This window comes from Macadamia integrifolia, chromosome 6, assembly GCF_013358625.1.
Source record: "Macadamia integrifolia cultivar HAES 741 chromosome 6, SCU_Mint_v3, whole genome shotgun sequence".
Taxonomy (NCBI): Eukaryota; Viridiplantae; Streptophyta; class Magnoliopsida; order Proteales; family Proteaceae; genus Macadamia; species Macadamia integrifolia.
This window is the reverse complement of record NC_056562.1, coordinates 34,938,349-34,960,286: the sequence shown is the minus strand read 5'-3', so window position 1 is coordinate 34,960,286 and position 21,938 is coordinate 34,938,349. Positions and strand designations below refer to the sequence as shown.

At 38.8% G+C, this 21,938-nt stretch overlaps 1 protein-coding gene and 1 long non-coding RNA gene across 2 annotated transcripts; one reads left to right on the top strand and one right to left on the bottom strand.

The window, feature by feature from the left end:
• Nucleotides 1–2,104: 2,104 nt before the first annotated feature.
• On the top strand, nucleotides 2,105–2,824 carry LOC122082847. The gene is made up of 2 exons (XR_006141416.1): nucleotides 2,105–2,374; nucleotides 2,471–2,824. It is a non-coding gene; the product is annotated as an uncharacterized LOC122082847 (long non-coding RNA).
• On the bottom strand, nucleotides 2,693–19,948 carry LOC122082846 (ras-related protein RABC2a-like). The gene is made up of 6 exons (XM_042650632.1): nucleotides 19,295–19,948; nucleotides 17,789–17,857; nucleotides 16,609–16,674; nucleotides 7,363–7,484; nucleotides 4,795–4,923; nucleotides 2,693–3,179 (listed from the first exon to the last, which is right to left on the bottom strand). The coding sequence occupies exons 1-6, from the start codon at nucleotides 19,431–19,433 to the stop codon at nucleotides 3,069–3,071; spliced, it is 636 nt and encodes a 211-aa protein (XP_042506566.1). The 5' UTR covers nucleotides 19,434–19,948; the 3' UTR covers nucleotides 2,693–3,068.
• Between the last annotated feature and the right edge of the window lie 1,990 nt (nucleotides 19,949–21,938).

Genomic DNA, 21,938 nt, shown 5'->3' with positions numbered 1-21,938 from the left:
TATATCAAGTGCTGTTATACTGGAAACATTGTGGGTTCTTCTTTAATCAAAGCTGAGCTTTCAGTTGTAGGGTCTCTTTTGGAGCTTGCTTGCCAAAGAAACCAACAGCTTTGACCTTGAAACGATACAAATGTGAATTAATTTCTTATCCCCCAGGTGTGCCTGAAACTGACGTAAGCTTCATCTTGCTTTCTTGGTTATTCTCTTCAATAGACTTCATGGTATTTGATATTTCATGTTCACCCTTAGATGCTGTTATGCCAGGACTCTAAATTCTGAAGTGACGCTAGAATTGTGTACCTGTGCAAATGATATAGTTGCACCTTGCACTATATGCAAAGTTCTATAGATTTGGATTTAAATTGACGATCATGAAATGGAGACATTGAATATCTGCATGTGGAAATGTCCTGTGAAGATGCAATATAATGTGGAGTCTTAATGGATTTTGTGTAGGACTTTTCCCTCTATCCTTTCAGTACACAGTTTAAATAAGGTCAGTTATTAGTAATCCTATATTTATGTTGCATTTTTCTGTCCTTTAGCAAGGCAAAGTAGATCTCTTCTAGATTATTAGATGGTACCAAGAAAACATGCTTCATTTCCGAATTTACGCCACTAGGCAGAGTTTTCCAAAACGTTGATGTTTGATGAAGTTAGTAGAAATTTGTCATAGAAAAAAAGAAGTTGGAAATATATCAATTAAATCTCATAATATTGATCTCATGTGTTTACTTAATCTTTGTTTAACCTCTATGCGTTGAAGGTGTTGTAATTATGATGGTTTTTGCTCCTGTCACTCGGTTAATTCTTTGGCCTGTATTTTCAGTTGAACTTGTGAAAAAAGACGCGTCTTTCTGAAAGTTGCTTTCCAAGACTTCCTCTCCATATTTTTTCTGATTTAAGAGACATGGAATTTGGGTTTTGGAACTGGGACGGGGTGGATAATGTCGATGTGAACCCTGACCGTTATGTGACATTCTATCTGGTTATCTAAAGCAAATATCAAATATATTTAACTAAGGGTGTTAATCTGTTCGGTTTTGGTTTAAACGGTGTTGATCGATTCGGTTCACATTTATTTGATAAAACCATAACCACACCATTTACTAAACGGTTCCATTTTCTGAAATCGTGATCGTTTAGTAAACGGTTTAGGTTTCCATGGTTTTTAAACTGTTTCGGTTTCGATTTATTCCATACGGTTTGTAAAACGGTTCACAATCGGTTTGTTATAACTTGCAACAATCTCTAAACTGAAGATCATAAGCTTATCAAAAAATAATTGGCAACCACAAATAAGAGATTCTATATTAACAATGATATGTCTTAATTTGATAATCTAGTGTTATTTCTTTGCATGGTCATTCTCAAACATTTAGAACTAATATCATACAACATCCAAATCTAGCCTTCTATAGCATAAGATATTAAAATGACAGGTGGTTCATCCAAAACACCACATCTATGATAACATAATAACATAGTAACATATATAGATTACAAGTTCATGATCTAAAGCCTAGACTTGAACTGAATTGAAATAAATCATGCCAAAGCAGGATGGACACTTAATTTAATTGTTAATTGTTATATGGATTACTATCCCTTCTTTATTTAATTGTTATACGGATTAATCGGATTGATTTAAACAGTTTTAAACGGCCAGGTTTAAACGGTTTCATTTCGGTTTGAAACCAACAAGTTTCGCAGTTAAAACCGACCCGACCCATTTAGCTAATCCGCCTGAAACTTGAAACCATAACTGCACTATTTACTAAATGATTTTACGATTTCAATGGAAATGGATCAATTCGATTTTGATAAACGGTTTCAGTTACAAATTCACATTCTTAATTTAACATGGAAGAAAGGACAGCGTTTCTACCAAAAAATAGATATTTCTACTGTCTTTATGTAAAACAATCAAACCTATATCTCTAGGCATATAGACAAAGTGGTAGGCTAACGTAGCAAGATGTAGGATCTGCAATGCAATGATTTTTTTCTTTTTCCTTCTTCCTTCTTCCTTTTCTTTTTCCTTTTTTTTTTTTTTTGGGGGGGTGGTTTGGGGGTTGGGGTGGCGGGTGGGGGGGGTGGTGGGGTGGTGGTTTGGGTGGGGGGAGCGGGATCAGGTTCTATCGATGACCCATTGGCCCCTAGGGTTGGCGTCCCAACTAAAGGCGGCCAGAGGGGAGGGGGAGAGATGAACAGGCAATCTCTCCCTAGACTCATAGCCCAGCAATCTTGCACTGACAGCCACCACAACGCCAACGCCAAGGCCAAGAGGCGCTTCCGCAGTTAGGGGTAATAACCTTGGTTGACAGACATCCATTCCGGAGCTGAATCTGACAACAAACCATCTCTTTGGCAAGTAAGATAAATACCAAATCAATCTGCGAAGATTCAAAAAGAGAATGAAGTGACCAATTTCCCACCTCACCTTGGATGTGTACCTTTGCTTGTACAGAGAGATGATTTCATTATTATAAAAGATTTGCAGGGCAGATGACCTGAAATAGAGCTTCAGCTGGCTGAATGTTGATGAACTTACCTTCAGCAAACTCCATGTAGATTGCAAGATATTGCAGTTTTTGATGAGTGAAACCAGTCCATCTCTACCTATACGGCAGAGAACAGGAGTGGTTCTTGGTTGTGCAACAAGAAGGTGAGCAATAAAAAGACCATGAACTAGAAAAATCACCAAGCCATCTAGTTTCTGATTCATGGATTATACATCTCATGTTAGAACAACCAAATTATGTATATTCTTTTCGTTTACATGAACATTTTCACCAGAGTACTGTTCAGTTTGCATGCCCCACACTCGGATCTCAAAACTATGACATTGATAGGGCAGAAGATTCTGCAAAAGTAAGAGTAAGGGATGCCCCAACAATTCACAGAAAGATAATAGAATAACAGAAACAGAAATCATCATTTACATCACTGAATCACAAAAGGTCTCTGCGTGGATCTGATTGTCCAATGCCTGTTACTTACACTGTCTGGGGACCTTTGATTTGATGTCTAGGTCAATTCTTTTATGTAGGTCCTTGTACAGCTTCTCAAGAGCAACAACCACTGCTGGAAGGTGCCTGATATTCTGGTTTCTGTTTTAAAATGTTCCTCTTTATTATAGTTGATCCTTCTTCCAATAGACTAGGGACCTCCATTATCTGTAGAAATAATCTGGTTAGAACGTCCAGAATCTCTGAACTAATATGTTTATAACAGCATTCACCAATAATAAACTTCATTCGAGTTACCCTAACGAATACAGTTTCTTGTGCCTTTCAATCATTCCTTTTGCTCGAGGGACAGTTATGTGGCAAATATCTGAGACTAATCAGGATTGTTAAACCCAGGAGAAGACAAAATTCGTACCATCAAAAGCTTATTTCGATTTTCTTATTTCCTTTTGTGAATCTGTGCCGGACAATGCTAATACACCTAATCTGATCCCAAATTTGAAAACTCTAGTAGATAAAGGTCTCTATTGGATATGATATATAAACGATCTTCACAGCTTCTCTAGAATACTATATAGGGGAGTAAAAAATGTCCAAAGAAGAGGGGAGGGGGAGGGGGAGGGGGGTATGTCACGTGTTCATGCTTTTCTTATTTTTCTTCCTTTTCCAACTTTCAGCCCAATTGGAGTTGGCTAGGTGGGAAAAAACCCCATTAAAAATCCAATACCACAAAGAAAGTGCATAGGACTATGCGGGGGTGTATGGACATACATGGAGAGTATACCATCGCATAGGAGGATAAGTGATTGAATTTGAGGCTGAATTTTGACACATGGCTAATCCAAACCTTGAACTATCCATCCAACGGTCAGGTGCAATTTCTAAAGATCACTGACCTAGGTGATCTATAACTTTACCCCACCCCCCTTTTTCTTTTTTTGGGGTGAGTTGAAGGGGAGCGCTAGAGGATCACAAACAATTTCACAAAAGAAAGTCAAAATTTTGTAAGTATATAAACTAGTATACACAACCCTCTCTTACCTTTCTTGCACACACCCACCCACCCCCACACCCCAAAAAAAAAAATTATACAAGTCTCGATTAATGGTATGAACCATGACTTCAAAAATTATTCCCACAATTTTTAGGAGGATTAATAATAATCTCTGGATTAGAAAATTATTTTTAAGCAAAACAATACAATACTTGGATAATATAGGGTTTTTCTCTACATTGACAACCAAGTCATGAAGCCCCAAAGTTCTTGAACTACATTTTTGGGTTCATGAGGAATTTTAACGAAGAAACAAATTTTAATGATGTCTTTTTGTAGTACTTTATCCTTGTTTTCTTTCATGTGCAAATAAGGTCAGCGCACATTTTGAACCTAAAGTAATGAAGATACTAATTTTGTGCTCATCTAGTAATAGATCTCAAATATTCTACTACTAAGTTTTATTTAACCGACCATGTCAAGGAAGTACCAAAATGCTAAATCTTAAAGTAAATGGCACTGAGGTGATTCTACGAGAGTAGAGCAGATAGCTCTAAAAACTGGAATTGAGTTCTTGACATCTTGTTAAGGGGTAGCTACATGCAATAGAGGAAGGTGATTCAACAAATGCGATTGCATGGATGACAGGAATGACATTGGGGGTTTGTCCCTTCTTCAAATTAAAATTCTCATTAATCCAAGGTTTTTTTTTTTTTTTGGTGTTTTGGAGAGGGGGGGGGAGATCACTGCAATTGAATGCATTTCAACAACATTTTGTGGGTTCTGGATTGAAAATGAAAGGAGTACATCAATTTTGGAGTAGCATACCTTTAAAGCAAGTTCTTCAAAGCATTTTTCAATATTCTCCCTAGTTTTCGCACTACATTCCAGAAATAAGCATCCATACTCTTGTGCAAGAGCCATGCCCTCCTCTTTAGTAACCGCCCGTTCACTTTCCTGAAAACATTATGTTTTATCAACACAAACAGCAAACATCCACAGAGACATTAGTAAAATATAGATTAGCTGAAAAAATCTCCATCATCAATAGAACTATATTTTGTTTCATTTGTAATAATAGATAAATTTAAATATATAGAGGAAAGGGACTACAATGAAAGCTGAAAGCACAGATGAGGGATATATGTTCTCCATTACTAGACATGTCGTCCCACAAAATCTTACATTGGGTTAGAAAACCAGCTGATCTATGAAAAAATATATATGAATTAGACAGGCATGGACCAGTACCCAAATTTCTTTACCAAATTTTCTCCCAAGTACACTCTCATTCTTAGATAACACCGCTTGAATCCCCTCCTGCACAACTATAGATTTTGGAAATCCTTATACCATGAAAGATGACACTAGATTTGAATTTGCTAGAGCTGTACACCTTGACAAGATAAGTGCGCAAACATGAAGTTTCTTTCCATAGAATCTCTAATGCAGTTGCCAATACCCAGTGGACCTTGTTTTCCAAGAGATTGACCACTATCATGGTCTCCATTGAGAGGCCCAGCATTGTCATTCAGTAATATAGAAACTGTATTAGCACGGGAAAAGATTTTAAGACAACATGTAACACTGCAAAGTGGGTATGAGATTTGGACACTCAATCCTCGTAGGTTGACAACCCATGTTTCCAAAGTACGCACCAGAGGTACTTCTTGCCTCCTGAATACCCAAATGAAATTCATAGACACTGAATGAAATCCAGGTCAGAAATAATTGACAAGGCGTATGGAATGATATATACTAATGGAAAATAAAAACGAATTCAAAACAAAACAACTGCTTCTTAAAATCCCATATTTTAAGATTCTTCAAGTAAAGTGGTGTTCCATGTGCTCCGTTGCTCCAACTCAAAATCAAAGCCTTCAAGTTGTAGAACTGATGACCAGTAATTTTGAGAGCTAAACTTCCACTGTGATTAAAACAGAATGTTCCATGTAGAGGAGTTTCATTGAATCCAGCACTGCATGTAATGTAAGAAACCTGGCTATGTCAACCAACCAATTTGTACAAATGTTCTGAAGATTAAGGCCAGAGATGGGAACACAGGGTATTAACTCTGATCTAAAACTCATCCAATACTTCTCACTTTGACACATTTTTTACAAACATGTGATTATTCTCTCTTCATTTTCTTTTATAAAAGATGTACCAATATTGACAGCCAACAAATAATTTAAACAAAGAAATCATGTAATAGAAGGTATTTTTAAATTTCTGTGATATATTTGTTAAAATCTCAGATATGCCTTTTTGAAAATGTAAAGTGAGTTGGAATTCTTATTTTTCCGCATGAGTGTGTGTCACATGAAGGGTACCGTGTATGGGCCTCCACATGCAGTGGGTGTTGGTATACATTGTTATTGCCCACTTAAAAGCTCGAGCTTATGGGATAATCAGTTGTAACAGTATACATTGTTGTTGGGTTAACCAGTTATAAGTTATAACAACAAAGCATATCAATAACTGGTTATGATAATAATGCATATGAACAGACTATCCCTTCTTCTCTTACAAAATCTCAACAAAGTGGAGGTAAGGTCATTTTTGTTTTGTTTGGTCCACTCTGGTTCCCCGGGGGGGGGGGGGGGGGGGTGAAAGTTCTTGTATATAAGAACAGGGAAAAAATTGATTTCTGATATTTATGAAGATAGTTCATAGATTTCTGATATTATGAAGATAGTTCTAGTTTTCCTAATGTCGCGTCTTTTGAGATGTTAATATAATGTGCACTTTTCCAATGTGTGGTCATTGCCTCAAATTTCAAAATCAAGCACATGCCTCAACAGTTTGTAGCACTTCATGAGTACATCATGTGGAATTCTTACAGTTTCAACCTAAGTTTTTGAAAATGTCATTTTTGCGGGTGGGGAGGGTATATAACATATTGTAGCCTCTGATTCTGAACTTTATAGTTTTTCTAAAATCCACAGATCAAAATAGAGCAAGAGCCTAATGAAGCATATGACAAACCTTTTCATTTGCTTTCTTTCTGAAATAGAAAATAGATCCACAGGAAACATTAACCTTAAAACTTCTTATTTTTTCCTGTCTAAAACAGATAGGCATGTGGAATAGTGCAGAAGCTTCACCCCTCATGCAACTTGAAAATACACAGAGCAATCTAAAAGAGCACATCGTATTACACCATAAATTTTTTTTTTTTTAATCTCATTTCACACATCCAATTCTAGGACTCTAAACCGATGTCAGGAAGCAGTATTATCAATCAGGAATTATACTATTCACAAGATTTTTAAGGCTCATTAAAATTCAGCAAGCAGTAGAACATACTATCACCCAGAAATACGAAACTGAAAATAATATTCCTTTCAAGATAATAGTGATCCGCAGAAAACAGACACACAATATAGGGCTTACCTTATCAACTTTATTCCCAACAAGCATCTTTATACAACCCTGATTGGTGGAGTAAAGCTCAATCTCCTTTGCCCATACATCTGTCAAATTTGTAAAGGTTTCACGCCGCGTGACGTCATACACTAAAATGAGTAGTAAAACGTGAATTAGTTAATTTCAATTCATAAAAGCTTCCTTTACAAGCAAAATTAGGTTATGACACTAGTCTATTAAGCACTAAAGATAGATAAAAATACCATGTTATATGCTCCAAAATCAGTCATACTTGTAATAAGAAAATCAACAGTATCTAAGGTAAAACAGTAATGCAAATAATGGTCAAACAATGGGCTAAAAGGGGAGGGTTTTAATGGAAGATGATGGAGTAAATAATGAGGGGACAATGGGGGAATGGGGAAGGTTCAGTTTCTACTTACCTGTTGCCCAAATTTGAGAATAAAGGAAAACAACCCAGATTTTTTAAAAGAATGTTCAACAACAGTCCGATTATTAAAAGAGGTCAGCAGCAGCCCAAGTGATGATCTATCCACATAGCATGACCTTCGGTTGTTGCAAACAGTGGCTGCAATAGTGCTGCGGCAGCAACAGAGAGTAAATAATAGCAGTAGATAGTAAACAACAGCAGCAGAGAGTAAACAGCAGCAGCAGCAGAGAGTAAACAGCAGCAGCAACAGAGAGTAAACAGTAGCAGCAGAGAGTAGCCCGGCAGAAGCAGCAGCAACAGAGAGTAAACAGCAGCAGCAGAGAAAAGAATGGAAGAGGGAGGGAGGCGAGACAAGAGAGAAAGCCGAGAGAGAGAGGAGGTCAAAAGGGGAGGGGAAAGAACTAGAGGCGAGAGAGAGAGGAGTCGTGAGAGAGAAGCGACATCTTTTGTGCTTTTTTTCAATAATATCATTGATTAAAACAATGGCCAATGGCCTTACACTTTCAATAGAATAAAACTTATAAAAATAAAAAAAGATACTTAGAAACTTAGTTATTTGAAATAATAAACTACCTAATAGAAAGAAGTCCTAGTTTCCTAATTATTTAAAACAATCAAATAATATCAAAATTAAAGCAAAGTAAAGTAAGATTTGGTGGGGTCCACAAGATTTTCTGAATGGGAGAAACAAGGGGGTCGAACCCAACGCTGGGAAGGCTGGTTCGACTCCTCTTTTTCCTCCTTTCTTCTTCTTTCTTCCTTCTTCTAATCCTCCAACCACAAAGATGGGACTGGTTGGGTCTTCTTCTTCTTTCGATTGTACACTTTGATGTCCCCATCGACTCTCCCCGGCTTGGAAAAATTCATCTCCGGTGAATTACGGCTCAGGTAGTACTCAAGCAGGCTTGGGTTGAGTCGTTGGATTTCTTGCAATGTGATCCAGGTGTTGTCAATCTCCAGTCACCCACGCCACTTGACTAAGAACTCTCTAGAACATTCTGTGTGTGGACACAATCTTCTCATCCAGGATTTCCTCAAATTCTTCAGTCCTTCTCGTGACCTTAGGCACAGGCGGTAATGAGGTGGGGGGAAGTGGTTGGTTTGGTTCAGTAGTCTCATCAATGGTGAAGGGAAAGTCCCCAAAGTCATCAGGATAGAAAGGGGTAATGGTAGAGGTACCATGGTATGGGACAAGGTCTTAAACATTGAAAATATTACTGATCTCCATACTAGCTGGCAGATCAAGAACATACGCACCGGCACCTATCTTCTTGAGTACTTTGAACAGACTTGTGCTATGAACATGCAGCTTGCTCGCTTTTCCCCTAACAAAGCGTTGCGGCTTAATTCTAACCATCACCATATCGGCCTCCTGAAACTCTTGTAGCCTTCTGTGCACATCTGTCTTTGACTTATATTGCTTGTGGCTCAGTGCTATCTGTCTTCTTATACCTGCATCCAAATTATGTATATGTTGAGCAAAAGACTCGACTGACAGGAATGTCCTAGAACTGGACACAACTGGGACAAGGTCTATGGGTGCCCAGGGCTGATATCTTGAACAAATCTCAAAGGGGGACAGCCCAGTGGTACGGTTCTTAAAACTATTATATGCAAACTCGGCCTGGCTAAGGACTCGATCCCAAATGGTAAGGTGTTCTCCTATGAGGCAACGCAACAAGTTTCATAAACTCCTATTAACAACCTCAGTCTGGCCATCAATCTGAGGGTGGAAAGCTGAAGAGAAACAGAGCTTAGTGCCCATCATCCACCACAAGGTCCTCCAAAAATGACTAGTGAACTTAACATCCCTATCGGACACTATGGTGAGGGGTAACCCATGGTACTTGACAACCACGTTAAAGAAAAATTTGGCTACTATGGACGCATCAGAGGTTTTAGAGCATGGGATGATATGGGCCATCTTCAAAAAGCGATCTACAACCATGTAAACAGAATCCTGACCTCTCGAAGTTTTTGGCAGACCAAGCACGAAGTCGATGCTAAGGTCCTACCAAGGGGAATGGGGAATGGGTAGGGGAGTGTACAAACTTGTGTTCTGCTTTTGTTGTTTGGCAATCTGGTATATCCTACACTGACTCACAACTCTAGCAACATCCCTCTTTAGTCCTGGTCAAAAGAATCGGTCCTCAACGAGGGTGATGGTCTTATCTAGACCAAAATGGCCAATGACTCCCCCAGCATGCAATTCTCAGATCAAGAAATCTCGGAGTGAAGTCCTAGAAATGCACAACCTGCTTCTTTTAAAAATGAAGCCCTCCCTAAGTAGGTAGTCCGAGCGGCTAACCGGGTTGCCGTTCAAGTGAAAGGCTCACTAAAATCAAGACAGGTGGGGTATTGGTCCTTGACTCGCTCGAACCCTACAACCTCTACACTCATTGCCTGGAGTAACACACTAGCTCGACTCCTAGCATTGGTGCTACTGAGGAACATGTTCACCCGGCTCAGTGCATCTACAGCAGTATTCTCGACACCAGGTCTATGCTTGAGTACAAAAATGTACTCTTGGAGAAACTCAACCCACTTGGCATGTCTCTAGTAATTTTCTCTTGGGCACTCAGGTATCTCAGAGCTTGGTGGTCAGAGAATAGCATGAATTCTTGCGGTAAAAGGTAATGTCGCCAATAGCGCAATGATTGGACAACCGTATAGAATTCCTTATCGTATGTGAAATATCGTTGCCTAGCTTCATTAAGTTTCTCACTAAAATAGGCAACAGGGTGGCTCTCTTGTCTTAGGACACCACCTATTCCAATACCAGATGCATCGCAATTCACTTCGAAGACCTTAGAGAAATCCGGAAGGCACAGGACTAGAGCTTCAGTCATAAGCTTTTTAATCTCATTAAAGGCCTTCGTAGCACTCTTAGTCCATTGAAACTCCTTTTTCATGCAGTCGGTGATAGGAGATATAATGGAAGTAAACCGGTAGATGAACCTCCTATAGAAAGTGGCTAAGCCATGAAAGCTTCGTACTTCATGGACATTAGTTGGCTCAGGCCACTCTAGGATCGCTCTCACTTTCTCAGGGTCAGCAGATTCTCCCCGAGTTGACACAACAAATCCTAGGACGATGACTTGATCACTTATGAAGGTGCACTTCTTGAGGTTAACATAGAGTTTCTCTTGTGAGAGCACATGAAAAATCTTCTGTAAGTGATCCAAGTGGGAAGACGAGGTCTTACTATAGATAAGGATGTCATCAAAGTAAACCACTAGGAACTTGCCTAGCAAATGGTTGAAGCACTTGATTCATTATCCTTATGAAGGTGCTAGGTGCATCTGACAAGCCAAAAGGCATGACTAACCATTCAAAAAGGCCATCCTTCGTTTTGAAGGTTGTCTTCCACTCATCTCCAGGCCTAACCCTAATTTGGTGGTACCCGCTCTTGAGATCAATCTTTTAAAAGATCGAAGAGTTGGCCATCATATCCAACATGTCATCAAGTCTAGGAATAGGGAACCTATACTTGATGGTGATCTTATTAATAGCCCCACTATCAACACATATACGTCAGGTACCATCTTTCTTTGACATGAGCAAGGTAGGTACAGTACACGAGCTAAGGCTTTCTCTAATGAATCCCTTCTGTAATAGTTCATCCACTTGTTGTTTAAGTTCGATGTGTTCTTTGGGATTCATTCGGTAATGGGGTAAGTTCGGGAGAGAGGATCCTGGAACTAAGTCAATAACGTGCAAGATGTCACGCATAGGCGATAACTCATCAGGTAGTTCCTCAGGGAATAACCTCTAAAATTTTCTCAACAAGGGTTGTACTTCTCTAGCCTCAATGAATAAGCGTGACCTATCGGTATTACTCTGTATGGCAACTAGAGCATAAATCACCCCTGACTGTTGACACTCTCCCTCAAATTATTGTTGATTTAAAATATTGAGTGTCTTAGTGGGGTTTTATTTGGTGGTATTTCCCTTATGTTCTGGAACCTTAACTTCCCTAGGGGCACTGGGGGTCAGTCTGATTTTTTTCCCTTTGAACTCAAAGACATAGGTGTCAGACTTCCCATAATTGGTGACATCCCAATCATATAACCAGGGTCTACCCAGGATGATGCGGGCAACATCCATCTCTAGAACATCACACCACACTCGATCCTCATACCCTGTAAAGTGTAAGGGAACTAGACACCTCAAATTAATGGGGATGGTGGACTGATCTACCCAGGCAACCTTGTAAGGCTTGGGGTGGGGTTCAGGTTTAAGGCTCATTCAGGCAACAGCTATTGGCAACCACATTCATGCAACTCCCGCTGCAGATGGCGACGCGGCAGTTCTTGCCCTGATGACATGTGTAAGTGATGAAAATATTAGTTCGCTGCCAATCATCGCTACTCTTAGGTTGTGAGACCATGCATCGCACAATACCGAGCTTGAGGTCACCGGCCTTCTCGGCATCCTCATCAGATATGGTCTCATCTGGCCTATGGTCCTCATACTCATGGTCCTGAAAACCCTCTTGGTCACCTTCTTCAGGATTCTGCTCTCCCATATAAAGATTTCTATTGGGACACTCTCTGGAGAAGTGACCAAACCCGTGACATTTGAATCACTGTTGTTGCCCACTACTCTTGGGTGCTTCTCCCAAAATTCCTTTACCCATGTTGTCAAATTGACGTTGTGGTGTAACAGGGAATTTTGGGAATCCAATTGAGCCTTGGGGTGATTTTTTAAATTAGGACTCCCCAGCTTGGAAGCTCTTCCTCTGAGAATAAGTTCTCATCGAGAATTCCACCTCAAGGGCTATCCTGAAGGCCTGTGGAACGTCTCACACTAGGTGGGGTGCCATATAAGACTAAATTTAAGAGTTGAGTCCGGTAAGGAATCTGAATAGTGCCTGCTCAACATCCTCCCAATTACGGCTTCTAATTTTCAATTCATTGAACTTGCTCATGTATTCGGTCACAGTTAACTTTCCTTGCTTCAGGGTATTCATTTCATTCAACAACTGGAGCTTATAAGTGATAGGTAAAAATTCCCTCTTGAGTCTCTCTTGCCTTTCTACCCATGTGGTGATCGGCTCAAGTCCTAGGTGGTCCTCTTGGTACTCTAGGTCTATCCAGAAGTCCTGGGCAGCTCCAATAAGCTTGAACTTAGCAAATCGGCAGCAGACTTCCTCTGACATATCGTAGAAATCGAAGTACCTATCCATCTGCTTGATCCAATCCAGAAGGATCCTAGCATCAATCTGACCATCATAGGTAGGGGCATCTACCTTAATCATCCGTCTGACATCAAAGCCTCTATCATGATGCTCATAACCCTCATCATCTCCATATTAGATTTAGTGTTTTGGCGATGGGCCTCAACCCCTACCACGCTTTAGGCCTTGGAAGTTATCCCCTATCGGGTCATAACCATCAATGTGGTTATTCTCGTTCACTTCCTCAGGGTTAAGGCCTCTGTCCCTAGGCTCAGTGTCAGTTGTGTTACGGCCTTACCATCCATCAAGGTTTTGGGCACTTGTCTCGAGGGCAGCCAACTTATCAGTAAGGGTTTGGAGATGGGCAGCTTGTGTCTCCTGCATAGCTTGGCTAGCTTAGAGGGTAGCTTGGATGGCTTTCATGAATTCGGCCAATTGCTCAAGTTGGGTGGGCCGGTGGGGTGTCAGGAAGGTCAGACATATTTTGGTATACTCTACCACTGAGTGGACATAAGGAGATGGGCAGCCAAGATACGGTTACCACCAAAGACTCAAGGTCTACTCAGAATATCTAATTGAGACAGGTAGTTAGCCCTCTCAATCTTGAGGTCAAAAATCTCCCTCAAGTATGTGCTTTTGGAGGGAATAGCATCCAATGCTATTTGGTCCCGCCAATCTAAAGAAGAAAATGGCGTCGTCTAACCTATGGTAACGCTCTCTTAACTCAGACTCGACTACAGATAGATTGTGACAGAGACTAGACCTCAAAAGATAAGACATGTAAACAATGGACAGCAGTACCTAATTACCCTAAACCTAGACAAAACCATGCTCTGATACCAAGATTTAGGGGGTTCCTAGGTGACTAGGTTTCCTACAATATTAACTAACTGGATAGGGTAAACTCAAGGGACTTGGGTTGGACAGGATAAAGGAAGCTCAGCAAACAAGATTAACATGCAAAATAAAGTGAGACTAATGAACAAAATAATAGAGAGCAATAATAGTCTAGGAAGAAAAACCCATTAACTCACTCAAGTGTCAAGGGGGGAACATGGGATTGGGAACATAGCACCAAGCAAAATTAGGTTATGACACTAGTCTATTAAGCACCAAAGATAGATAAAAATACCATGTTATATGCTCTAAAATCAGTCATACTTGTAATAAGAAAATCAGTAGTATCTAAGGTAAAACAGTGGTGCAAATAATGGTCAAACAATAGGCTAAAAGAGGAGGATTTTAATGTAAGATGATGGAGTAAATAATGAGGGGACAATGGGGGAATGGGGAAGGTTCAATCTCTACTTACCTGCTGCCCAGATTTGAGAATACAGGAACAACTCAAATTTTTGAAAAGAATGTTCAACAGCAGTCCGATTATTAAAAGGAGGTCAGCAGCAGCCCAGGTGATGATCTATCCACGTAGCATGACCTTCGGTTGTTGCAAACAATGGCTGCAATAGTGCAGCGGCAGAAACAGAGAGTAAACAACAGCAGTAGAGAGTAAATAGCAGCAGCAACAGAGAGTAGGCGGCAGCAGAGAGTAAACAACAGCAGCAGCAGAGAAAAGCATGGAAGAGAGAGGGAGCTGAGACAAGAGAGAAAGCCGAGAGAGAGAGGAGGTCAAAAGGGGGGGAAAGAACTAGAGGCGAGAAAGAGAGGAGTCGTGAGAGAGAAGCGACATCTTTTGTGCTTTTTTTCAATAATATCATTGATTAAAACAATGCCCAATGGCCTTACACTTTAAATAGAATAAAACTTCTAAAAATAAAAAAAAGATATTTAGAATCTCAGTTATTTGAAAAAATAAACTACCTAATAGAAAGAAGTCCTAGATTCCTAATTATTTAAAACAATCAAATAATATCATAATTAAAGCAAAGTAAAGTAAGATTTGGTGGGGTCCACAAGATTTGCTGAATGGAGAAACAAGGGGGGTCGAACCCAGCAGCGCTGGGAAGGCTGGTTCGACTCCTCTCTTTCCTCCTCCTTTCTTCTTCTTTCTTCCTTCTTCTTTCTGGTTTCTTCTAATCCTCCAACCACAGAGATGGGACTGGTTGTGTCTTCTTCTTCTTTCGACTGTACACTTTGATGTCCCCATCAGCACCGTTTGACAACGTTTCTGCCATTTCTGTGTCCAGAAATCGCATAAACGAATTTTCACGTTTCTGGGAACAGAAACGGCTTTTTGGGTGTTTGATAAACCTATTTCTTAGATCGATTTGTGCACACATTATTGTTTGATAACATGCTCCTCACTTTTGAGCTTCAAAAATTCCATTACTTTTGAGCTTGAGAAGAGTCATGCTTCTCACTTTTGGGTTTTTTTTATCGAGCACAAATCCACAATTTGTTGCCTTCACTTGTTTCTAGAAACGACAAAACAAGTATAACTTGTTTCGTCACATCCATTTCTTGTAATATAAATTTTCATAAATTCCTATTTATGTTTCTAAAAACGGGTGGAACGAAACAAGATTATCAAACGCTTTTTATCCCGTTTCTCCGTTTCTAGGAACAGAAAAAACGCAAAAACACATTTTTAGGAACGTTGTCAAACGGTGCCTAATGCTTGCTACTTCTATCAGTTCAGTTCTGTTGTCTATGTAGCTTTCAGAGTTCTATGAAAGCTAATTGTAATCTCAAATTTCTTTCTCATTATTGAAACAACTGCATCGATATTTGCAACCAAGCACATTTAATCAATGTTTGAAATTTCGCAAAATACTTCCGTTTCAACAAAGGTTGAAATGAAACCAAGTGCAATACTGGGGTCTTACCATAGTTTCAGTCAAAATTTTGCAGTTCTTTAGAAATTTCAAGCATGTTTCGGTCTAGTTTAAAATGCATGGTTTCGATCGAAATTTAATATTACCCAAAATTCTGACCATGTTTCGAGTTTCAATATTGTTTTTCTAGTTTCAACTCCAAAGAGGGAAATTTTCCTACAAAACCTCAGTTTCTGTACTTTTTGCCAAAAAAAAAAAATATAAATATATATATTTGGTAAATGGGATTTTTTTTTGTTTTTTTGAATCACTCCCATATCTTTGCAATGAACCATGTATAACATTTGACAATTATGAAATCCTTTCTAATTTACGTTCATTCATTCCTAAAATATATTTTAGTTGTCTTAATTGAATTATGTGTGTTCCAGTACTAATTTTGTATTTATAGTGTCATACAACGTACACTACCAACCTAGTGTCCAAAACCAAACTACCAATTTGGATGTGTTTGTTTACAATTTAAGGGTTCCACTATGTTTAAAAAGCCAAAAATAGTGTTTTCTAGAAGTTTTGGGAACTAATATGGCCATTTGGGCCTAGAAACCATCAATTGAAACCAGCAACAGGTTTTGACCTAAATTTCACAATTTCGCAAAATATTTTGGTTTCAACAACCAGGCTCGAAATAGAAACCTTGAACCTTGCATTTAAGGGGGAACCAGGCAATAAAGGGCCATTCAAAATCAATTAAAGACCAGCATTTGGACATGTTGTCATTTAAGAGAGGACCAGATGATGCAAATGATCACTATGTACCACCAAAACTCTAGTCGAGCATAAAACTAGACCCATATTTTTCCATGTGGATTAACAAAAAACCTAAATAATTTACAGTCAAAGTACATTACCAAGAATTATCCCTTGGGCTCCTCTATAGTATGAGCTCGTTAAAGTTCTGAACCTCTCCTGTCCAGCTGCAATGAAGCATGACAATATTAAAAATTTATTCAATTGACTGATTATAATAGATTCCTCTTCAAATATTCCGGCAGCAAAAGATTGCCTACGATTAATAAATGAAAGAACAAAAATACTATAAGCATGCATCAAGTTTCTTTCAACATGATACCACCTCATAATTGGAACTGACTAAAGTTCTCTAAAATAAATAAATAAAGGAAAAACCCCGAACATGTGGAAAAAAGGGTATGAAGTTCTAAATATGATGCCTTGGTATAATCTGTAACGATGGACAAACTAATCAGAATACTAACGACTACTCTTTTTTTATTTGTTTTATTTTACCAATGCAAATAAGTAAATAAAGAAGTCAAAATTCCTTTTCCAATGGCGAATCTTCTCTAAGAAAATGGTATATTCAATTCGCACAACGAAAATGTATTAGCAGCAACTAATTGAACAGGAAACTGACTCCAAGGATGCCATCCATTAGTCACAGTGTCACACCATAGAAGAGTTTTCGTCCCTGTTCCCCCCCTTGAGTCCTGCTAAATGCATGATTCCTTCCAGAAACTGACTCCAAGGATGCCATCCAGTAGCGAGGCTCCCTGTTCATTAGGTTGCCATATTTAGCTGCAATTACCCTACCCCACGGGGTTATCATCTGAAAACCACTGGTATCTGAGTATGCTATGTTACATAGCAGTATTTTTCTGTCTAAGCCCCAACTGCTTAGGCTTACATCCATGATCACATTTCAGTAAGTGGAACTTGGAAGCTTCTTCTGATATAGGACAACCCCTCCCCCCATCCCCCCAACTCCTTTGGATTGACAATAAGAAAAACATTAATTATAAAAGAAAAGAAATAGAATACTAAGTCCCTTGATGACAGAGGATAAGATACACTTTTTACATTTAATTTCTGTTTGAACCCTACCTTTTTCTCCCAGCTCAATTATGCAGCACTAGAAAAAAAGTTGATTGCACACTGACCTTGGAAACAGTTGACATACATTCCAAATCTATAGTTAATAGGATCAAATTTTATGCAAGATGAAAATATGTAAGCACAAATTTCAAAAACTAAAGACATGATTGGGAAAAACTAATCTCTTCCACTTATTACCTGTATCCCAAATTGTAAGCTTCATTCTCTTCCCATCAATATTGAGCTGCTTAACCTTGAAATCCACACCTGGACATGGTTAATACAGGACTGTATCAGCATATGATCAGACAGGTAAGAAAAAATGAATGCCATAAAAGGTATACTGGAAGCATCTTATGACCACTGAAACCAAGAAGTGAACAACACTACACTGACAATACGAATGTTCCCATTCTCCAACAATGGAAGGGAACAAGAAAAAAGATCAAAAGCAGCATGTATGATGGCAGATACTCATTTCCTTGCCACCCAATTAAAAGGTATACTTTGATTAAATAGCTGTGCAGCACAATGCAGAGGATGAGCAGCCTTGTGCTCCTTAGTACCATCGGTCTTTGACAGTAATCGATACCAAGAACATAACTAATTTAAAAAAACAAAAGTAAACACAACGAAATTCCAATATTGCATGCCAGATAGCCAAAGCAACTAGACAACTGGTTCCCATGATCAAACAGATTTTGATGATAAGCAAGGATCTAAATAAAGTGTAATTTTGATAGTTTCGAAGTACCAAAACAGTTAAACAATGTATTCCCCTCAAAACAGAGCACCAAATTCTCTGAGAAAGCAAGAGTGACATTTCTAATGTAAAGTCAATTCAGCATCTAGAGATAGCGTAAGCGTGGATGGAATACTTTAGTCTAGCTAAGCATTACATACTTGTGTCTTGTCCGTGAAAATCCATCCTCCTTTCTAAAAGATTGGTAACCACCAGAAGTTTTATTTTCTACTAAATATTCTTGAGAAACATACGGTCTTAGTTCGGATGGATCTTGAATCTTGACAGATTAAGAATATAAGATGTTTTCCAAAGTCCCAAACAAACTGTATATTGCCTGCAGACTTTACAAAGATGTCCAAATAGATTATGTTAATCATTTGATTGGAAAGAATAGAACGAGCCATGACACAAGCAGAGCTCATATCGTTACTGAATTTGGCTCTAGCAAATTCGATGACTGAGAAAAATGTTTGAGCAATCCAACAATAAATATGCCTGGAAACACCAGTCCTCTCACCACTCCCAAATCGGTTGGAACCAGACCACGGCGAAAGACATCTGCGAGCATTTGATCCACATGAATCCCAACGACTGTTTCGCCTAAGCTTATTATTTATTTTTTGCAGGTTTATGGCGAAAGATAATTTAAGAATATAAATCTCAAGAAAGATTTGAAAATAATAATAATAATAATAATAATAATAATAATAATAATATATAAAAGAAGAGGTCATCGTTCCAGCCATTCCATTAGGCACAAACTCTGAAGCAAGCAAACATCGCGTGCATCACTATCAAAAGCAAGAAATGACAATGAAAAAGCGCAAAACATCGGAAGCTCAGTTACCATCGACCTCCAAATCGAGAATGCAGAGTCACAAGATTGCCATTAAATGATGATTCAAAGAACTCACAAACATGAAATTACTCCACATCATTTTGATGGACGAAATCCGTACCGATGGTGGGAGTGAGATCCTCAACGGAGTTGGAGATGAAGCTGACAAGAAGACTGCTCTTACCGACTCCAGAATCCCCGATCAGCAAGATCTTGAAAGAGTAATCATAACTGCTACCGTGCGCTGAAGACGATCCCATCCTCCGAACTCGAAACTAAGACCACTTTCTCTCTCTGTGTATCAATTTGATCCGATCGATCGTCACCATATAGAACTCGTCTTTAGTAAGAAGCCAACTAGGAGCTATATACTATTATATAAAGCTACGGAAAGAGAGGAATAGAAAAGAAAACGAAGGAATAAAACGGCGTTTCATGCGCTTTGGAGTAAGAGGTAGACTTGGAGCTAAGTGTGTCATTCTCGAGTCTCGACAGGGGCGCAGAAGAAAAAGCAAAGGAAACTAGAGAGAGAGAGAGAGAGAGAGAATGTGTGTAACCGTCCAGAAACAATTTTTGATTTTCCTTCCCTACCTGACGGAGAGGATCAGGGAGGAATAACGGCGAGCAAAGGGGTTTTGTCGGAGAAAAACGAAGGGAACTACTACGAAGAAGCTGGCGGTTACTATTAATTCTACTAATGTCTGTTTGGAAGTCCTTTTCTACTTATATTGGAGTGGAAGAGAAACTCCAAACAGATGGCCGTCACTGGACTCGCGACCAAATATGACTTGGCACCTAATGCCTGAGACAGACACTTGGACTCCTGTGCTGGGCCTGGTGGTGGTTGTCGCGCGTCTTCGAAACTGAGCTCTCTCTACTCTCTAGTCTCTAGGCCTCTTGTTTTAGGGGAGTCCGGTTCACGAACTCTGCCATCTTGCCACGTAAGGGTACGGACATAAATGTAAGTTGTTAGGGTTGATTTTTTTAATTCTTGGTCGTTTATTAATGGATCATGTGATTCGTGTCAGTTTGTGAATAAATACGAAGCAACCACGCCGAAGCGAAAAAGAAAGACAGCTGACAGCGCAGATGCCGTCAAGAAACACAATAGAAGAAAGGGAAAATTACAGTTTAGGATTTTACCAAAAGAAAATTACAGTTTAGCATAAATGTTTATGAGATCTACATCTCGATACTTTATGTTTTTTTTTTTTTTTTTTTTGGGGGGGGGTGTAAAATAACAATACTTATGTTTCAAATAACTTAAATTAACTTTAATTTATTTTAGTATAAATTATTATTATCAAGTTGTCTCTTATGTTTTCAAATATCACAAAAGTATGTAATTTACTGTATAGATGGATGATATGTCCATTGAAATCATTGACTAATTAAGTTTAATTATAATGTTCTTTTTATAGGGATCTCTCCTTATCCCTGATTGCAGAGGTTGGCAGAGAAGTGAAGGAGAAGGATTCGAGATGTACATTCAGGTATGGGTCGAGAGGAGCTCAATGAGTGATTCTTTTGAAAATTAACCACAACCTTTGGATGGGTTTAGGATAGGTGTTGATCGCCCAAGTACCTATAGGCAAGACCTAGACGATCAACATTAAGGCGAGGAGTTGGATCTGTATACTCATATTATTGTGCACTTTCCTAACTCTAATTGAGATTAAATGATTTAGATCTAAAAAAATATATTCAAATTGATATGAACATCACATTTCATTGTTACATTGTTACATAAATAAAGTAGCTTACAACAAAACAACCTAGGGTCTTAGTGGAGAGCTTTGATCAGGGTAATACATTATGAAGCTCGTTGCTAAAACAATTGGGCAACAGACTGCAGAATCAAGGCAATGGAGAAGTTAATAATTAGGGTTTAAGAATAGGTATTTACTCAAGCATAATATTTAAAACATAAGATGCCTTGCACAAAATATTTTAAATGTCAAGTACCTCAAGTGCAATTTACCTTAAATAAAAAACGAGCATTGTTGTCATCAATTAAAGCTAAAGCAATAATTAATTTTGTTGGTGATGTTGGTGGTGCTTAGTCAAGATGCACTATAAACAGTCTAAAAATGGAATCGATTTTTATCAAATATTCTCTTATGTCCCCATTCCCTAGATTGTTTGCACAACCAAGGTACCCAACTGCCGATTGAGTTGCATATAATTGCAACTTAGGTACCTCTCCAATAGATTGATAGTGTCCTGGGAATTCATAGATTTGACTCTTCTGTCTTCACCTCATACGCTTCCCCACTCTCCCCAACCCCCCCCCCCCATCTATTAGTTCAATATCTTTTTTTTGGGTAAATAGCTCGATATCCAATATTATGTTAGAAGTTCTCCATAACCATTCGAATGGTGTAGTAATGAGTTAATTGCTCTACTAAAAAAAATTTCTTTTTTTGAGCGAATTGATATCTCCATTTTTTTTTCTTGTAACAATATATTCTATGAATGTGAATTATGATTTGAGAGTTTACTTGTTATTGGGGGTGTCAATCGGTCAGGTTGATTTGGTTTTGATCGGGCTTGAAGACTTTCAAAGGTTACACCGTATCCGTCCATTTAATTAATCGGTCTTCGTTATTGAGGGCATGGTATGCTTTATATTCGATCAGTCGACCTCGAGCTATAATCGAGCTACCTTAATAGGGCTTTAGTGGGGCCTTAATCGGACTACGAACATGTTTAATGTTAACACAGGTTTTAACCGATTTTTAAATAGACCCTCTTTAAAATGTGCT

Bases quoted from the DNA above. Each gene is read 5' to 3' on its own strand.
- LOC122082846 (XM_042650632.1), bottom strand. From the start codon at position 19,433: ATGGGATCGTCTTCAGCGCACGGTAGCAGTTATGATTACTCTTTCAAG. The intron at 4,924-7,362 runs GTAAGCCCTATA...TAATGTTTTCAG, and splicing joins TTGGGAATAAAGTTGATAAG to GAAAGTGAACGGGCGGTTAC. The intron at 3,180-4,794 runs GTATGCTACTCC...TTATTTCTACAG, and splicing joins TTGAAGAACTTGCTTTAAAG to ATAATGGAGGTCCCTAGTCT.